Raw genomic sequence first — 19,984 nt, 5'->3', positions numbered from 1 at the left:
CCTTAATGTGGCTTTGTGGAGGCAATTGAAACTCTATTAGGGAGAGATGCCAGGTCTCCAAACTTGGCGGAGGCCCAAATCTGCAAGCTGGAGTTGCATGAGATACCGAGAGCCCTATCCATGGATCACCATTAGCGCTGATATAACCTTCGATTTATTTTGGCAAGCAGTAATTTAAAGTCCCGAAATTGCAGGAGACTTCTTGAAAGGAACCTGAAATAGGTGATTTCAGCACAGAAGCCCCTGAAATAGATTGCACGGGTTAGGCGCTGGGTTATGGTGTAGAATATTAGAATGCCCTCCCTTTGAAATACAGCGCTATCGCTGTTTCCTTCCCTTTCTCGCAGCAGAGTAATTGTTCATAATGAGCTCATTATACTGATGATGAGAACTTATTTTAATCTTACTGCTAGGTTCTATTCTGCCTGAAGTGGTACCAAATGGAAAGGAATTGATTAGAATTTGCCCTCAATAAAGGTCAATTGAGACTGATTTAGTTGTGCACCTTGCATTCCCCCCCCCCCTTGCCACTATGTCCCTGGGAATCTAAGAACCATCAACGGTCTATCTAATTCAGCGTCCTGTTTCCAATGGTGGTCAGCCACTGCCTTTGGAAAACCTAGAAAGCCAAATATAAAGACTGCAGTCTTTCCCAGTTGTTGTTACAGATGGGTAGCCGTGTTGGTCTGCCATAGTCAAAATAAAAAAAATTTAAAAATTCCTTCCTGTAGCACCTTAAAGACCAACTATGTTAGTTCTTGGTATAAGCTTTCGTGTGCATGCACACTTCTTCAGATACACTGAAACAGAAACAACAGTTGTTGTTTCCCAGCAACTAATATTCAGATACCATATGCTTGTCAGTCCTTGAATTTACATGGAGGAGGCTGACTGCCTCTATGCACCAATTAACAGATGAGGAGCTGCTGTGATTAGGCATAGCTTATTAATATATCGTGATCTAGTTGAGGTTCCTGCATTGCGGAGGGTTGGAATAGAGGACCCTTGGGGTCTCTTTCTGCTCTACAGCTCTATGATTCTATGGTGTAAAATGACATCAGAACCTTGTCAAATAAGGAGAATGCCTTTACTGAAACACTGAAAAATAAATGGGACTATCCCAAGCTTTCCATGCTCAGTTTTTGAAACTCCTCCTTTGCAGCAGACTTGTCCCACCCCCATCCTTTGCTTTGCAACATAAATACCCATTGGCAGTCCTAAAACCTCTCCTCTCCTCTGAATTTCCTCCTTAGTCTTTGCGTTTGTGCTTCTCACTTGGCAGCCTCTCATGTGCTTCAACTTCTATCTCAGAGGGGCAGCATGTGAGTCTGCTGTGGTCTCTTAACAGATTTACAATGTTAAGGGATGCGGGTGGCACTGTGATTTAAACCACAGAGCCTAGGACTTGCTGATCAGAAGGTCGGCGGTTTGAATCCCCGTGACAGGGTGAGCTCCCATTGCTCGGTCCCAACTCCTGCCAACCTAGCAGTTCAAAAGCACGTCAGAGTGCAAGTAGATAAATAGGTACTGCTCCGGCGGGAAGGTAAATGGTGTTTCTGTGTGCTGCTCTGGTTCGTTAGAATTGGCTTAGTCATGCTGGCCACATGACCTGGAAGCTGTACGCCGGCTCCCTCGGCCAATAAAACGAAATGAGCGCCACAACCCCAGAGTCGGCCACGACTGGACCTAACGGTCAGGGGTCCCTTTACCTTTACCTTTAAGCTCTCACAGATCATGATCCAATAAATCTGCTAGCCTTTAAGGTGCCACAGGAATGTTTCTTATTTTCGTCTATCCATGTTGCCACCAAATCTTTTTGTAAACTTCTCCATCCCATATAGGTCATTGTGTTTTCAGTCTGCTTCCGATGACTATTTCTGTCCAGCGTAGTAAGTTGTGTCCTTTTGCACCTCAGGCTCTTCTGTACTTTATTTTTTTATTGTTGAAATCAAACCTTTATTAGGCATTGTACAAATAAAACCATAAAAGAGAAAATAACATGTAAGTGACTTGAAATATATATAAAAAGGCAGCGGTTGGCTACATACATATATATATATATACATATAGAGTCAGTGGTTTTCCTTGTTAACCTGCTCCCAATCACCAATTGCAGAATCCAAATGGTCCCAATATTTTACATCTGTCTTTAACAATCTACACAGTGAACTTAAAGGAAATGAGACCACTAAAAATAAAATCAATAAACTCCAGGAGTGGCCAAGGGTAGAAGAAGCGGAAATTAGAGAAATAGTTAAAAATTTTAAATCGGGGAAATCTCCTGGGCCAGACGGTCTACCAATAGAATTATTCAAGACCTATATAGATTGGTGGGCAGAACCCTTAGCTCAACTGTTTACTCTCATAGACAAAGATGGGATCATACCTGAGATATGGTTAAGATCAATAATTATCCCAATCTTTAAAAATGGTGACCCAAAAGAACCAAGGAATTATAGACCGATAAGCTTATTATCAGTGATAGGGAAAATCTACGCTAAGCACCTTTTATCTAAACTCCTTACCTGGATGAAAAATCTAAATTTACCAGGGAAAGAACAAATAGGTTTCTCCAAAGGTTGCTCTACATTAGACCACTGCCTTATACTTATGCATTTGGTTGAAAAATATAGATCCCAAAGGCAATCTAAGATATATGCTGCTTTTGTAGATTTTTGTGGTGCATTCGACTCAATTGACCGCCCAAAGCTGTGGAGGAAACTTGCAGAATTAAAAATTGATCAGCGCTTATTGACTTTAATACAAAATCTATACTCTTCCAATGTCTGTCAAGTCAAACTTAGCACCAAAGGTCACCTTTCATTAGACATCCCAAACTCGAAAGGGGTAAAACAAGGGTGTATTCTTGCCCCCTTTCTATTTAATTTATTCCTATCAGACTTGCCAGATCACCTTCAAAAAATAGAATCACATGCCCCTAAACTTAATCAGAAACCAGTTCCTCTCTTATTATACGCAGACGATGCAGTTCTACTATCATTAACGAGTTTGGGTCTGAAACGTCTTATATCTTCTCTGATCCTTTACTGCGAATGTAATAAACTCTCAATAAATTATGAGAAGACAAAAATTTTGGTCTTCTCGAATGGTTGGAAACTAGAGAAATGGAAAATAAGAGGGCAAGAAATCCAACAAGTAAAAATCTATAGGTATCTGGGAATCTTATTCCAGAGCAATTTAGGGTGGGCAAATCATCGCACAAACGCCATAAAACAGGCAAAGTGCACCTCATCAGCAGTTGCCCGTTTTTATTATCAGAAAGGTAATCAATTTATTCCTGCGGCCAACCAGATATTTCAAACAAAAGTGCAAGCCCAGATACTCTATGGAATCCCACTATGGGTCCAAGCATATAACAGTGATTTAAAAAAGATCCACTCCAGCTTTCTGAGACGTATTCTTGGACTCCCAGCTGTGATCAAATATGAAACAATGTGTGCAGAAATAGGCATACACACAATGGAATACTGGGCCTGGTCCACCTCAATAAAGTACTGGTTACGCTGCCATTTTCGCTGCTCTCCATCAAGCCTGCTCGCTGATTTGCTCGAAGACTCCTATAAATCAAGATGGTATCAGTACTTTATTTTAGGATTTATTTATTCTAGAAACGTTATGTGTTGCTTCAAAGGTGTAGCTCAAGAAGAATACTTGAGTGGTGTATCCAGTTCTCCTGTCATTTGGGTTCCTGCCTCCACACTGATCCAGGGTGGTATGGCATCTCAGAGAGTAGCATATCAGAATGACATCTGGGAGCCCTGGAGAACAAGAGTTCACTGTGAGAATCTCCTTTTAACTGCTGCACTGGCTCCCTGTCTGTTTAAGGGTTCGATTTCAGGCGCTTGTTTTAACATAAAAAGCCCTAATTGGCTTGGGACCTGAGTAACTGAAATATTGCCTTCTCCCATATAAACTACCTGAATCTTGAGAGCCTTGCAAGTGAAGTGAGGTGGATGACTTCTTCAGTGGTACCTCGGATTATAGACGCTTCAGGTTACAGACTCCTCTAACCCAGAAATAGTACCTCGGGTTAAGAACTTTGCTTCAGGATGAGAACAGAAATCGTGCTCTGGCGGTGCGGTGGCCCCATTAGCTAAAGTGGTACCTCAGGTTAAAAACAGTGTCAGGTTAAGAACAGACCTCCAGAACAAATTAAGTTCTTAACTCAAGGTACCACTGTAATGAGAAGGCCTTCTGTGTGGTGGCACCCCACTATGGAGTAGCCTCCCCTGACAGGCTCACCTGGTGGTGCCTTTGTGTTTTCTTCAGAACCAGGTGAGGGCCCTTTTATTCAACAAATAACTTGTGCTTGAATTGTGATTTATTGTTTGCTTTACCTACCCCCATTTGCAGGAAAGGAACCTCTTTTTATGCTTCACTTTTTTTGTCTATGTTGTTGTATTCATGTTTGTTTCTGTGAGCTGCCCAAGGAATGCATGTTGTGGGGAAGTCATACAAATCTAGTAAATAAAATACAATTAAAGTATGTGGGTGAGATACAGTTCTTAATCATTGGACTCTGCTCAATGCCATAAACAAAATAAGCTACCTTTCTTTTTTCTGTCTCTTAAAAAAGAAAAGAAAAAAAAAAGCCTTGATTATCTAAGGTTATTCTTACAATCGGATTTTGTGCTTAGGTGTTGAAAACCTTTGGGATAAATTATTCCAGTTGCCTCTGTTTTGTTGTTGGAAGCCCAGATATTTGAATGCTGTCATGGCTGAGAAAACTCGGATATAACTCGGAGATCTGCAAGATTTCCACTCCAGAGATGCATCAGTGGAGATCGATGATGGCATTTTATTACCCAGAAAGTCTGGGAAGCATAATCTCTTTTGACTAGGGGACTATTTCAGCTGGTGCTTTTGCAGCCAGTAAAGAGAGGAGAAGTATGCTTGAGACAGATTGAAATAACTTTTGTTGAATATTTCCATCTATTCTGTCTCATAACTTTGACTTACTTCAGCAGTATTTGGAATAACCACCCAATCTAGCCATTTTAGACTTTTGGTTTAGTAGCACACTTGTGTTTCTCTAAAAAAGAGAGAGCCAGTATTACATGTGAAAGGGATCTAGGGGTCTTAGTAGATCACCAGCTTAATATGAGTCAACGGTGTGATACAGCCACAATAAAAAAGCTAATGCTATTCTAGGCTGCATCAATGGAAGTATACTATCCAGATCAAGGGAAGTAATGGTACCACACTATTCTGCCTTGATCAGACAGCTCCTGGGATATTGTGTTCAGTTCTGGGCGCCACAATTTAAGAAGGATATTGACAAACTGGAACATGTGCAGAAGAGGGCAACTAATATGACAAAGGGTCTGGAAACCAAGCCTTATGAGGAGTGGCTGAGGGAGTTGGGTATGTTTAGCCTGAAAAAGAGGAGAGGAGATACGATAGCCATCTTCAAATATCTAAAGGATTGCCACATGGAAGATGGAGCAAGCTTGTTTTCTTCTATTCTGGAGGGTAGGACCCAAACCAATGGCTTGAAATTGCAGGGAAGGATATTCTGATAAAACACCAGGAAGAACTTTCTCATGTAAGAACTATTAGACAGTGGATCAGACTCTCTAGGGCGGTGGTGGACTCTCTTTACTTGGAGGTTGGATGTCCATCTGCTATGGATGCCTTAGTTGAGATTCCTGCATTTCAGGGCCCTTCCAACTCGCCAATTCACTGATGCTATGAAAAGAAACACTGTTCAAGGGATAATTATAATTCTTTAAAGTAGATTGACGGCACAACTGAACATGCCAGTTAAAATTTCTCTTCTGGAGTCACCATCTTGTCCATGTAGCTGCTGATCTGTGGAAACAAGTGTTATTGTTTTCCACATAAAACTCACTGAGATACCATCAAAAAAATACATCAACCAAGGAAGAGAGCCGCACTCTTTTGAAGTAAAGAAATTGGGACACCAATGATACCATTGAATAAAAGTGATCTTCCATACATCACCACGTCTTCCAGATTTATGTATTGGCAGTGTTACATGACGTAGTAGGATCTCAACATGAGAAGGCAGCCTCTTTTCCCACCCAACCCTCACCCTTCTTGTCTTACCTAGGAAGAACGTCCTCATACATGAGAAGTGTGGGTGGCAGTGGTCGACAAGAGGAACAAAAATAGTCACTGATTATATTGTGTAAAAGTAGTGCAAAAGTAATGGTCTTTTGAAAACCATTGGGCTATTCTAAAATCTCTGCAGGCCTTTATTTTGCAGGGGGAAGGGAATCAGAAAAACCAAACTTGGGAGAAGATGACTTCACCAGCCCTGGCCTTTCAAGGCTTCTTAAAGCTCCTGTAAGCCATTCCCTTCCCCTTGTAAATCTCTGATCTCTCTTTCCTTCTCTGCGACGTCTTGTCTAATGGATATTGTTACTCAACTTGGAAAGGGGGCTGTGTCGCGTCTGCATTCCAAATAATGCCTCTAGCACTCTATTGGGATGATATAAGTGCTATATATTATTGATACTAGAAACTACCAGACATGTGAAATGGGAATATGCTCCTTTCTGCTATACTCGTCTAGAGAATTGACAACTTGCCTCTCACCTGAATTACTTTCAAACTTGTTAAGCATGATTTGGGGCTGGAAAGCGGATGGCAAGAGGCAACAAGGGAGCTATACACTTACATTTTGTTTTAGCAGCACACCTTAGACACTGGTTTTAGTATTATGGGAAGTCTTTCAAAGAACTAGAAGTCTTTTGGACGACTAGAGGGGAGTTCCTTCCCTTTTCACTTCTGTGGGGAAGATGAGAAAATACTGGGTTTAGAAACCTGTGAAATATTATTTTGCTGGCTGAAATTGTGGAGACAGAATCTCATTTAAAATATGTCTTAGAGGCTTGGACTATGATTCTCATAAGGATGATCTCTAGGGCCGAATTCAGAATTTGTGTTCGTGTGTGGGAAGAGGGAGCATAAAGGTTTGTGCGAAGGGTGTACACTTGGCATAACAAGGGCCCCATTCCTGCACTACAGAAGCAAAGGAAAAATAGGTGAAATGGAATTGGAAAGTTAAAATGAAGGCAAAGTTGATTTCCCCACTCAGCCTTTTATGTTATGATTTTTTACTTTAGTAAAAAACCCCCAAAAAACCCCTGTGCTCTGGTCTGAATTTGTTACTAAGTGAGGATGCTGGTGCCATGCTGTTCTTCCCAATTATTCTTTTTGACATGTGAACAGGCAACCCTGTTTTAATTGTTATGACCCTTCTGTTTTAACAAAACCTCGATGGCAGTTGGTGGGTAAATGTACCCGAGCTGAATGCATCCAACCAAGTGTACGCATATCTTTAAAATAAATTATTTACTGGGAAATATGCCCGTAATTTTGTTTCTTCGATGCTGAATAATTGTAGATTGGATTTATGATTCTATTTTGGAAAGATATATTATTGCTAATAAAAGTAAAATCTGCTGGTATGAGCATGGCTGCTTTGGGCAGGAGATGCAACATTTTAAAATAGCACCAGCAAACACAGGAGGAGCTGTTGCGGAGACCGTCATAAACCATCTCGCTGCCCACACAGAGTTGGAGTGATTGAATGCCTTCCCGCTCTGCAAACATTGTACTCCAGGCATTTCCAAAAACCCCAGTTGTTCCCATTAATTCCACATATTCAAGCAAACCATTGGCACATGAGAAAAATCCTGGAAAGTGAAGGTTGTGTGTAATTGTCATGTGCACATTCCTCCAGGTAAGTAAGATGGTTTATACAACCGTCATGTGTGAATATTGCACCAGTACAATTTGCTGACTGCCGTTACTCATTTGGAAGCCATGTTGTGTGAACGGGACCGTCCCGATCCCTTAGTGACCACTTCAGAATGGTGACCAGTAAGCGTGCAAACCAGGGGTGGTTCTACTATGAAACGAATGAAGCTTCATCTTCAGCGCCCCTGATCCTGGAGGGGCCCCAGGAGCGACTTCAGTCCACTTTGCTTAAAAGGTTTGGGCCTAGTAGACCCAATCTGAGTCGCACAACTCAAGTTGATTTTGTTGTTGCTCATATTGCAACAATCTCAAAGTTTGAGAGTCAGTAGCACAGAAGTTGAAAAGGTGTGGTGATCTGCCATGGAACAACTCCACTGAAGAAGATAACAGTGGTTACCCAGACCTCGTTGCTGATTGCAAAGGGCCCCCCATAACAATTCAGACTTCAGGGCCAAAAAAATGTAGGTCCACCAATCCTGCCCACCCATTTGCCATATAGTAGCAGAAGGGACCAAAATACATTGAGAAAATGGCTTCTGGTGGTCTGTTCAAATCCTTTGAGGCGTAGCTTTGCTTTTGAGGTATGGCCATGCTCTTTGGGTTCCAGCAGTATCATGGTAAAGGGTATTGTCTGGGAACTGACATCAGAGCAGAGAGGGGAGGCGAGGCTCCCAGATTCTGCAGGAGAGGGAACGAGTAAGGGTAGAGAGAGAACGTCATCTGGGGAAGGAAGTCCAGGTGACACCAGGAAGAAGGGAGAGGCAGAGAGCATCTCGGAGGTGAGGCTCCGAGACTCTTCCAGTGAAGTCAGTGAGGAGGGTGGAGGACCACCACTAGGCACGCCCACTCTGCGCAGAAGGCTTCCGCGCAGAGAGGCGAGGCAAAGGTTGTCCGTTAAGAAATTCTTATGCTGGAGGAAATTTAGGAGACGCCCACTCACGGATTCTGCTAGTGACTGAGCAGCAGCGCCAAGGCTGCTCAGTCAGGGAAAGACACAACCGCCCCTAAGCAGTTTGGAACAGCTGGAGGTTTACACACAAGCAACCCCAATTCCCGTGACAGGTATCCATCCCTCTAATTAGGGACCCCTGATCATTAGGTCCAGTCATGACCGACTCTGGGGTTGCGGCGCTCATCTCGCTTTACTGGCTGAGGGAGCCGGCATACAGCTTCCGGGTCATGTGGCCAGCATGACTAAGCCGCTTTTGGCGAACCAGAGAAGCACATGGAAACGCCGTTTACCTTCCCGCTGGAGCGGTACCTATTTATCTACTTGCCCTTTGATGTGCTTTCAACTGCTAGGTTGGCAGGAGCAGGGCCGAGCAATGGGAGCTCACCCCATTGCAGGGATTTGAACCGCCGACCTTCTGATCGGCAAGTCCTAGGCTCTGTGGTTTAACCCACAGCGCCACCTGCGTCCCAGATAAAAGTAGCCATACTAATTAAAGCCGACTAACACAACCATAGTAAAAGTACAGTAAGAATAGGAGCCATCAGTTCAACCGAGTAATGTTTTCCTCATGATCCGAAAAACCTGGACCAATAAAAAAAACCCTTAAGCCTCCTGTTCAGCAGCTGTCACTTGGAAGGGAGTTCCGCAGACGAGCTACTGCTAGTAAGAATGACCTTTCTAGTGACTCCACCCTCCTAGCATATGTTAAGGGTCTGCAGAAGAGCAGAATCTCTCCTGCGGATCCTAAAGCACAGGTTGGTTGGTAACAGGGGAGGTCTTCCCTCAGGTCATTTAAAGCTTTATATGCTAACAGCCAGATCTATTGGCCAAACCTATCCAGTCTGAGGTTTAAATTTGGAGGTGACTTTCCTAGCAGGGGTACAAGAGGTCAGCAATTGCGTAGCCTGTCCAGCTAGTATTAGATTTTCGTCAAAAAGAAACCCGTCTGAACTTGTTCCACGCTTTTTCCCTTTCGTGATCTGTGTCAGAGTTGAAAAATATTAATCAGTGTAAACATGGCGAATGAAACTGCTTAAAATGTGGCGACTGCATATTTTTTTATTGAGGAAATACTGTTTTTCTTTCTAGCCCTGTATAACGGTGTGCTCCTATTATTAGCAAGCTTTGCTGCAGTAATAACACTAAAAATGCAAGCAGCATCTGTTAGCATCAGCACGGCCATTTTATGAGGGCAGGAGGGATTGTATATGCACCCTGGTGGTGACACAACATGAAACAAGCTTGCTGGGACCATCTTGTGCCATATAAAGCATCTGCACCCAGCTGCGGATATATTTTCTCTCAAAGACTATTGTTTTCCAAGCATTTGCAAATGTACCAACTCCCTGTGGTTATTTCTGCTAACTCTAATTAGCCAGATAAGCCAATTTAATGTGAGTAACTTTATTCTCCCCTTTTGTAATGCCTGTTTTAACCCATCGACATATCCTAATTTTAGGCTCTACATAGGGAGCGGCATCTGAATGATTCAGAGCTATCGCAGCTGGATTAAATGGAATGCCATGCTGGAGGTCATAGAGTCTTTCAGATTTGCCGAAGTTCCTTGTGCTTTTCTCTCAGTCAGGTCAGGATTTCTCCCTGTTGCCAGTAAGCAACTGGAAATAGGTTTGCAACTCTTTATCACTTCTATTTCTGTACTAATCAGATCAGATTGGGGTTCAGCCCCAAAAGCCTGGACCTCTGTGTAGGTGACACCGGAAGCCACAGAGGGGAAGATTTAAGTGTCACCTTACTTTGAATGTAATGTTAAAAGTGTGCATGTACTGTACTTTTCTGTGTATAAGACAAGGTGTTTTTTTATACTCTAAAATAATGTTTAAAAACGGGGGTTGTCTTATACATGGAGAGTCATCTCCCCCCATTTTCTTAAACCTGAGTCCCCCAAAATAGGGGGCGTCTTATACACGGAAAAATACGGTAAGTGTATTCTTCATTTTTGCAAGAGTTGGATGCAAAAATACCTGAGAAAGAGAGAGAGAGAGAGATCAGAAAAGCAGCAGCAGGTCATGCCCCTTAGTCCACCTCATCGTCCACAGGCTGGGAGCTACCTGCCTCTTCAGGTGTGAGTACCCCTGGAGGTAGGGGATGCCCCATCAATCAGGCTTTGCAGTGTAATCTCATCCTCCCATCTCCATCCTCAAGGGCTTCTGAGGGGACCATGAAACTGGGATGTTTTTGCAGAAAGGAAAAGGTGTCCCTTTCTCCCCTTCATGAAACTCCTCTTCCCACTTGGAGAAATGAATTGCACTAGAAGTCTTCTTTCCTCAGCTGCCTGGAGCACAGGACAGGACACGCTCTTAGAGCTTGGGGATGCAGTGCAAGGTGGTTTTTGTTTTGTTTTGTTTCAGGCCCCATGGATGTTGCCATGGACTTGGCCCCAGTTATCCCATCTTCCTGTGGCTGCTTCTTACTAGTAAATTCGTGCATTTGGGATAGGTTCCCTGCTTTATGGGATAGGGGATTGAAATTATACAGGTGCTGCTGAAGGTCTATTTGGTGTCAGGCGAGGATGTTTTTGGTGACGAAGAATGCAAGGACAGGGTATTCTTGGCTAAAAATAAAAAGAAACCATTCAATGATAAATATCTGCTCTCTCCAGTTCGGTTTTCTAATTGCTGGCTTAATAGAAGCAGAGACAGCATCCTGATTAGACAGTGTTTAAAAAGGGCTAGCAAATATGTGATTAGCATGAATACCATCAGTCAGAGTACATTATGCAGATGAAGAGAGTAGAATGTTGTTCTTCATATGTAACCTTTTAGGTTGTTGATTTTTTTAAACCCAACACAAACAAACAAAACCAAAGTGACCTTAGCAAGCATCTCTGTTTCCAATAGTTCAGCGTATATTTGCTTCATTCTTTTTCTCTCCAGTGGACATGGTGTGCACAGTTGTGTGAGGATGAGCTGTCTTAAATTACTATTTTGCCTCTAGCCTATGCTTCCATGTGAGTAATAGATAGCTGTCCTACTGGTCTACCCAAAGGGGATGGGCAGGGAGACAGGTTATTTTGCCCCCGTCTGGATCTAGGAGTGACAACCCCAAGGATGATCCATTGTCTCAGAGATGCTACATTTATATCATCCTGCCAGAAAGACTTCCTTTCCCACTAAATGCTGAGCATGAGGCACATATTTAGTGTTAAAGGGCAGCTTAGTTTGTACTTTGCTACGGCTTACTAGTTCTTTTGTTGGATTATCTCAAAGATTATGTCCTGAGGGAGCAGCAGGAGTTGACTGTATATTTACTATTGATATCAGCCAAAACTGACATAACTTAGTACTGGAAGAGTAACAAGACTTAGATATAATCAGTATTTAAGTGATTTGGCTGTTGTGAAATTGGCTAATGGAAGGGTATGGGAAAGTGTCCAAGTTGGATAAATGCCAGGTCAGATGATGAACATTTATTAGATAATGGGACTCTAGAGACAGCACAGATGCCACCAGTTATATAGCTGATGTTATGATTTCTTGACCTTTTATATTTCATATTTATTTTTCTTTACTGAATGTTTATAAGAAGTGTTTGACAAAATTCATAATGTTTTGATTATTGCAAACATTTCTTTAAAAAAAGAGAGCAGTAAAGATATGGAGGTGAATGCCAATTTGTGGTTGAGTTCACTCCCAGTTTTTTCCAGAGAGAACAGTGACTAATCTTTTGCCCCAGTCTGATGCCATTGAGAAACTTGGTCCCCTGCTTTCTTAAACTAGTAAACAAGCCTAATCTGAAATCATTTTCCCCCCTTATAAAATGTTTTAAAATATATGTTTTAAAACATACAAACGTCACATAAATGGGCTGAATAAAATGGTGAGCTTATTTGGTTTATCAGCTTACAAACCTTTTTTTAAAACAACAACAACAACTATGGCTTGACATTACATGCAAACCCAGCACACTTAGCCATACAGTGGTACCTTGGGTTGCATACATTTCAGGTTACATATGCTTCAGGTTACAGACTCCGCTAACCCAGAAATAGTGCTTCAGGTTAAGAACTTTGCTTCAGGATGAGAACAGAAATCGTGCTCTGGCAATGCGGCAGCAGCGGGAGGCCCCATTAGCTAAAGTGGTGCTTCAGGTTAAGAACAGTTTCAGGTTAAGAACGGACTTCCGGAACGAATTAAATATTTAACCTGAGGTACCACTGTAACCTGTTTTGCCGCCCCACCTCAGGGGCTAACTACAAAGGCACAAGGCAACAACATCTGGAAATTGACCCAAACTTTGGAGATACAGTGGAACCTCTATTTGCGACCATAATCTGTTCCAGAGGTCCGGAGGTCGAAACGGGTCGCTGGGAGAGGTGTCGTTGTGCGCAGGCGCAGGCAGCGATTGCCCGCTTCTGTGCATGTGTGAATGGCGATCACCACTCCTGCGCATGCACGAACGGCTGCAAATCTGCCGGTTATTTCTGGGTTTGCCTCGGTCGCGACTTGGAATGACCGTAAGAAGAGGCGATTGTAAGTAGAGGTTTGATTGTACAACGCATGATTTGCTTGATCGTCTGTATAACAACTTGTGGTTATCTTGTGATTTGTTAAACTGTAGTTTGCCATAATGTGTGGACCAGGCACGTGTCCATATCCAAAGGGGATACTGACAGCCTCTTAAACAAAGGTGTTTTTTAAAAAAATCCGCACTGCAGAGCAACCAGCTGAAACTTGTAACACAGATAAATTAATAAACATTGTATTGGGGTCTGTTCCACCTTGGAATAGTCAAATTACTATTCTATACAAAACCGCATAGAATTGGTCCATAATAAAGGTAAAGGGACCCCTGACCATTAGGTCCAGTCGCAGACAACTCTGGGGTTGTGGTGCTCATCTCGCTTTATTGGCCGAGGGAGCCAGCCTACAGCTTCCGGGTCATGTGGCCAGCGTGACTAAGCTGCTTCTGGCAAACCAGAGCAGCGCACGGAAACGCTGTTTACCTTCCCGCTGGAGCGGTACCTATTTATCTACTTGCACTTTGACGTGCTTTAGAACTGCTAGGTTGGAAGGCAGGGACCGAGCAACGGGAGCTCACCCCATCGCGGGGATTCGAACCGCCGACCTTCTGATTGGCAAGTCCTAGGCTCTTTGGTTTAACCCACAGCGCCACCCGCTGTGGGTTAAATAATAATAATAATAATAATAATAATAATAATAATAATAATAACAACAACAATACAGATGGATGAGAAATCATAGACTCGTAGAGTTGGGAGGGACCCTGAGGATCATGTAATCCAAAACCCTGCAGTGCAGGAATACACAGATTCTCAAACGGGGATCGAACCTGCAAACTGAAACCAACTGAGCTATCCAGGCTGATATATGATTAAATGATGACTCGTTTGTTTCTCTGTCTTCCAGGGTATCACTGAGCCTCCTCACACAGCACTGGCTTTGAGCTACGATTCAAGAACAGCGAAGGAGAAGGATGAGCAGCAGCCCCCACATCGTCGGCAGCATGACAACGAGCTGTCCATCCGGATAGGTAGAACGGCTCTACATTCAGGCAAGCATCCTGTCATATACCATCCACAGCTAATTCTGAGATATTGACTACAAAGGATGTAACCACTATGTAAAAATGAATACATGCATGCACACACTCACCTTCGATACATGTGTGTATGCATGTACACAGTTAGCAAATTGGTTTCAAATACAATTTTCTTCCATTGTGAAACTAGCCGGAAGCTGGGCGCCTTCTTACTTCGTCTGTGTTTCTCCAAACTACTTCCGTGGGTCTTAATATCTGCATCTCATATTGTTGCTAGTTTATCTTCCTTATACAGCGGTACCTTGGTTTACAACCATAATCTGTTCCGGAGGTCCGTTTGTAAACCAAAGCAGGTTGTAACCCAAGGCGTGCTTTCGCCAATGGGGTCTCCAAATTTTTTTTTGTTTGTAATCCTAAAAAAGGTTGCAAACTGGGACACGCGCTTCTGGGTTTGTAATCCTAAATGTATGCAAACCAAGACGTATGCAAACCAAGGTACCACTGTATCAGACAGTGGCTAAGTTAAACCTCTTCATAATAGGATGTCCTGGTTTTTTTCTTGTTATTAGCTGTGTCATTGTGGGTATTACTTATTTACTTAATTTCATTTATTAATTGCTTCCTATGAAACATCTCAAAGCAATTTCACGGTACAATAAAACAAACAGGAAACAATTTATTATTATTATTTGTTGTTGTTGTTAAGTCGTTTAGTCATGTCCGACTATTCGTTACCCCATGGACCAGAGCACACCAGGTTGTTGCTGTTATTATTATTATTATATAAAAATGTTTTCAGATCCAGCACAGGCAGTGAATGAGATAAAAATCTCCACCTGGAAAGCTTGTTGAAAGAGGAAAGTCTTCAGCAGCTGATGACAACAGGTCAATGGAGGCAGTGCTGGTCTGATGTGTTAAATATGTCTGAGTTTTTAAAAAAGATACATTTTAAAATCCCCTGCAATACTGTGACAAAGGTATACCTGCTACAATTCCCGTACTAACCCATCTGTCACAGGTGTGTGATACTCAAATAGGTCTTTTCAGATTGTTAGTAGCTCTTGGCTTTTGTGGCAAGAGAGAATGGTATAATATACATTTCAAGAAAAACCAAACTAATACTGTATTAGTTTTTGCAAATACTGTTGATATCCCCAGTATTTGCATTGTCTTGATCTCACCTCCGATTGGCTAAGTCAGACAGTATTGCTCTTCAAATATTTTATCCTGCTGCTCCTGGCAGTGGTAAAACTCTATATTTCCACCTCAAATGAAACCTGTACATATAATTTAGCTCAGAACAGAGCAGTTCCTCCAGTGCAGCCTTATCTATGGACAAACAAAAAGTAAAATAATTTGTGTTTTTGTTGTTGTTTAAAGCATTTGTAACCTGCTCTTCAGCCCAAAAGGCTCCCAGAGTTGCTTACATACAATCCAAAAAAGGCAGTTCCTAACCTCAAGCTCATGATCTAAAAAAGCACAAAACGAAACACAACACACAAGGGTAAAGGATCGGAGAGAGAAGAGGAAAAGGTGGCTGATAATTGAGTGCCTGCAGTACGCCCTTGTTCTGCAATCTCCCATGAGTTTACTGTAATCATAGAACATTTCTTTTACAAGAATGGTAACCTTGAATCTAAACTGCATTTGAATTGGGAGAACACATTTCCTTTCTCCTTAAAAGAACTTGTTTGCATTTTTATGTGTAGTGATAACATAATAATATAATTTGAAAGCAATTATCATGGAAGTGGTTTGGAGAAAATACTTTTGTTTGTTTGTTATGGACTCTGGTTTTTCTTCCTGGCTAGAGAAAAGGGTTTTTTCTTCTTCTTTTCTTCCCTCTCCTTCTGCTTTTGTATTTTATTTTATTTTTAAAAAGATGCATGCCTGGGAACCAGTGCTCTTTATTTCTTCAGTGACATTTCTGTTCCTTGCTTTTTGGCCTATTGGGATGAAATCTTTCTTTCTTCTTCACAAAATGAATCGTGACTGCCAAGAAGTGTGAGGACAAATAAAATACTAACAGCGAACTTTATTAATTTGCTACTTTACATGAACTTTCCAGCTATTTCCTTGCGAAGACTTTTGGGGCCATCTAATACAGACATCTCGTAGTATAATGGATACTACCTGCTAATGTGGATATTGACATTTAAGCATTGTTGGATCATTACTTCTATTTTAAAGTTTAAACACAAGAAGTGATGGCATTACTCTTGCAGTTAATTCAGAGCCAGGCAGTACAATCGGGAGGAAAATGGTCTAGGGGAGGGAAGCCACTCTCTCTCTGGCCTGAATTTCATCATACGATAAAAACGTAAATAAGCCCCAAGATGCAGAGTGATGGATGTAGTGATAGTGGAAAGCGTAGAATGCTTGACTTTATCTCTATGTCTTAGAAAGACGATCTTCTAATAACTAGGCAGTGCCCTTGACACAACCTCTCTTAATTATTGCTTGGTCATAATTCTGGCAGGGTAGGTTGACATAAATATCTGGGGAACATGGCAGAAGTATTATAGTGAACCTGCAGGAAGTGGGGTAGTAGGACTGGCACATTCCAGGCATAAAAAGGATGACCTTCTAGGAAAAAGATTGCACATGTTTCTTTTTCCTTCTCCTATGCCAGATATACATTTAACATGTTAGCGCATCGCTTGAATTGAAACTGCTTTTAAGCATGTGTTGCATGTACATGCGAGCTACGTTCACAGTTCAGAAGAGCTGTTCTGACATAACTTACGGAAATCTGGCAATATTTCCTTTTTGTGAAGAGCTAACATCCAGAGAGTATGATGAAGGACTTCTGAGTTGAAATTCTATCTTGTCCCTTATAACTTGGCCCAAGCCTCTGTTGTTGGAAAAAGAAGGCAGCATCTGGTTGTGAGCGCGTCTCCCGACATGCATAGTGATGGTTTTGCAGTGTGCCACCCAGGATATTATAAGCACAAAGGAAGAAAGTGCCACATCCCTGGCCCAAGGAATTTAAAACCCTGAAGTATGAATTGGGGAGAGAAGAAAAGGAAGGGCAGCTGCTCACATTTAGACTTGGTTGTGGGTGTTCTTGATTCTTCAGTGCAGCATCAAGCCTGGCCCATTAAGAAGAGGGGGTTGGTTGGCTGTTGGGGCCAAATTCCCACCTTCTGATGCAGTGGCAGAGGAAGGGGTGTGTGGAGTGTATGGCCCGCCCTGGGTGCCATCACTGGGGGGGGGGGTATGAGTTTAAAATAAAAAATTGGGCTCATGAACCTTTTTAGGAGTGACGTGGTGGCTTAGGTGCCTGCAGGTTTCGCTCTGCCTGAAATGGACTTGTGCCTTCCTACTACCTCTCCCTCAGCCACCCTACAGCTAAGGGGGAGGCGGCAAAGAGGCTCCAAGTGTCGGAGCGTTGCTTCATTGAAGTTGAATCTTGACAAGACAGAAGTACTGTTTTTGGGGGACAGGGGGCGGGCTGGTGTGGAGGACTCCCTGGTCCTGAATAGGGTAACTGTGCCCCTGAAGGACCAGGTGCGTAGCCTGGGAGTCATTTTGGACTCACAGCTGTCCATGGAGGTGCAGGTCAATTCTGTATCCAGGGCAGCTGTCTACCAGCTCCACCTAGTACGCAGGCTGAGACCCTACCTGCCCGCGGACTGTCTCGCCAGAGTGGTGCATGCTCTGGTTATCTCCCGCTTGGACTACTGCAATGCGCTCTACGTGGGGCTACCTTTGAAGGTGACTCGGAAACTACAGCTAATCCAGAATGCGGCAGCTAGACTGGTGACTGGGGGCGGCCGCCGAGACCACATAACACCGGTCTTGAAAGACCTACATTGGCTCCCAGTACGTTTCCGAGCACAATTCAAAGTGCTGGTGTTGACCTTTAAAGCCCTAAACGGCCTCGGCCCGGTATACCTGAAGGAGCGTCTCCACCCCCATTGTTCTGCCCGGACGCTGAGGTCCAGTGCCGAGGGCCTTCTGGCGGTTCCCTCATTGCGAGAAGCAAAGCTACAGGGAACCTGGCAGAGGGCCTTTTCGGTAGTGCCGCCCGCCCTGTGGAACGCCCTCCCATCAGATGTCAAAATGATAAACAACTACCTGACATTCAGAAGACATCTTAAGGCAGCCCTGTTCAGGGAATTTTTTAATGTATGATATTTTAGTGTTTTTTGGTTTCTATGGAAGCCGCCCAGAGTGGCAGGGGAAACCCAGACAGATGGGCGGGGTACAAATAATAAATTATTATTATTATTATTATTATTCATGGGCACATCACCCTGCCCCCATGGGCAGCTTGCCCCGCCCCACGTGTGGATCTCCCCACCCCCGGCTGCAGGACACAACCAGGCACCCGAGCGGCTAGCTACACCGCTGTTCTGATGGATTCCTCTTTTGTTCTTATGACAGGTGAGCAGGTGAACGTTTCCTGGTGTTCGAGCATAAGAAGCAAGTGGGGAAATGCAATTCACAGTTTGAAATGTAGTTCAATCCCCAACAATTTTCAGATGCAGAGTGATCGGTTTAATTCTAAATTGGATTTCAGACAGTGCAAAGGGAGTGCAAGCGTACCTTTGGGGGGGGGGGAAATATCCCTCTGGTGTCTTTTCTCCTCTTTTTTTAATTCTAACAATTTTTCTTAAGTGTGCCTTTTCACTATGCTAATCCCCCCTTACCCTGGTTTCTTGACTGTCGCAGCACTGATGTGGGAAAAGTCTGCTGCTTCACAATCCCCCAGGTTCCTCACATAAATGTCAAACGTAATTTCAATACCAAATGTGCAGACAGTATTTCCCAGCCTTAGAGGGGAGCCAGTGACTTGAGCCAGGCAAAATCATCAAGGTGTAAGCTGTGCATTTGGCTTCATAATAAAAAAAGTACTTTAGCTGGTAATTGGTTTATAGTTGCATGAGCTGTTATAGACAGCCTTCTTCTTGGATGGCAGCTAACAGATTGAGGTTGAATCCCGACAAGATAGAAGTACTGTTTTGGGGGGGACAGGAGGCGGGAGGGTGTGGAGGACTCCCTGGTGCTCAGCCTGGGAGTCATTTCCATGGAGGCGCAGGTCAATTCTATGTCCAGGGCAGCTGTTTACCAGCTCCATCTGGTACGCAACCTGAGACCCTACCTGTCCGTGGACTGTCTCGCCAGAGTGGTGCATGTTCTAGCTATCTCTTGCTTGGACTACTGCAATACACTGTATGTGGGGCTACCTTTGAAGGTGACCCGGAAACTACAACTAATCCAGAGTGCGGCAGCTAGACTGGTGACTGGGAGCAGCCGCCGAGACGACATAACACCAGTCTTGAAAGACCTACACTGGCTCCCGTACGTTTCCGGGCACAATTCAAAGTGTTGGTGCTGACCTTTAAAGCCTTAAACGGCCTCGGTCCAGTATACCCGAAGGAGCGTCTCCACCCCCATTTTTCCGCCTGGACACTGAGGTCCAGCGCCGAGGGCCTTCTGGTGGTTCCCTCGCTGTGAGAAGCCAAGTTGCAAGGAACTAGGCAGAGGGGCTTCTTGGTATTGGCACCCGCCCTGTGGAACACCCTCCCACCAGATGTCAAAGAGAAAAACAACTACCAGACTTTTAGAAGACATCTGAAGGCAGCCCTTTTTAGGGAAGTTTTTAATGTTTGATGCACTATTGTATTTTAATATTTTGTTGGAAGCCACCCAGAGTAGCTGGGGAAACTTAGCCAGATGGGCGAGGTATAAATAATAAATTATCATCATCATCATTATTATTAGTCTTTATAAGAAGTATGAAGAGGTGATTGGTGT

At 43.3% G+C, this 19,984-nt stretch overlaps 1 protein-coding gene across 3 annotated transcripts in view; it reads left to right on the top strand.

Moving 5' to 3' along the window:
* The window catches only part of SLC39A11 (solute carrier family 39 member 11), a 281,340-nt gene that overhangs the window by 71,891 nt on the left and 189,465 nt on the right, over positions 1–19,984 (top strand). For 2 of the 3 annotated variants that reach the window (XM_082212761.1, XM_082212759.1), the window contains one exon: positions 14,089–14,233. In XM_082212761.1, the coding sequence (XP_082068887.1) occupies positions 14,089–14,233 (145 nt within the window). The remainder of the gene's footprint in view (positions 1–14,088; positions 14,234–19,984) is intronic. The other variant, XM_082212760.1, reaches the window with a different exon arrangement.

The sequence above is a fragment of the Podarcis vaucheri genome (assembly GCF_965113315.1).
Source record: "Podarcis vaucheri genome assembly, chromosome: 2".
Classification (NCBI taxonomy): domain Eukaryota; kingdom Metazoa; phylum Chordata; class Lepidosauria; order Squamata; family Lacertidae; genus Podarcis; species Podarcis vaucheri.
This window is presented reverse-complemented; position numbering and strand designations above follow the sequence as displayed.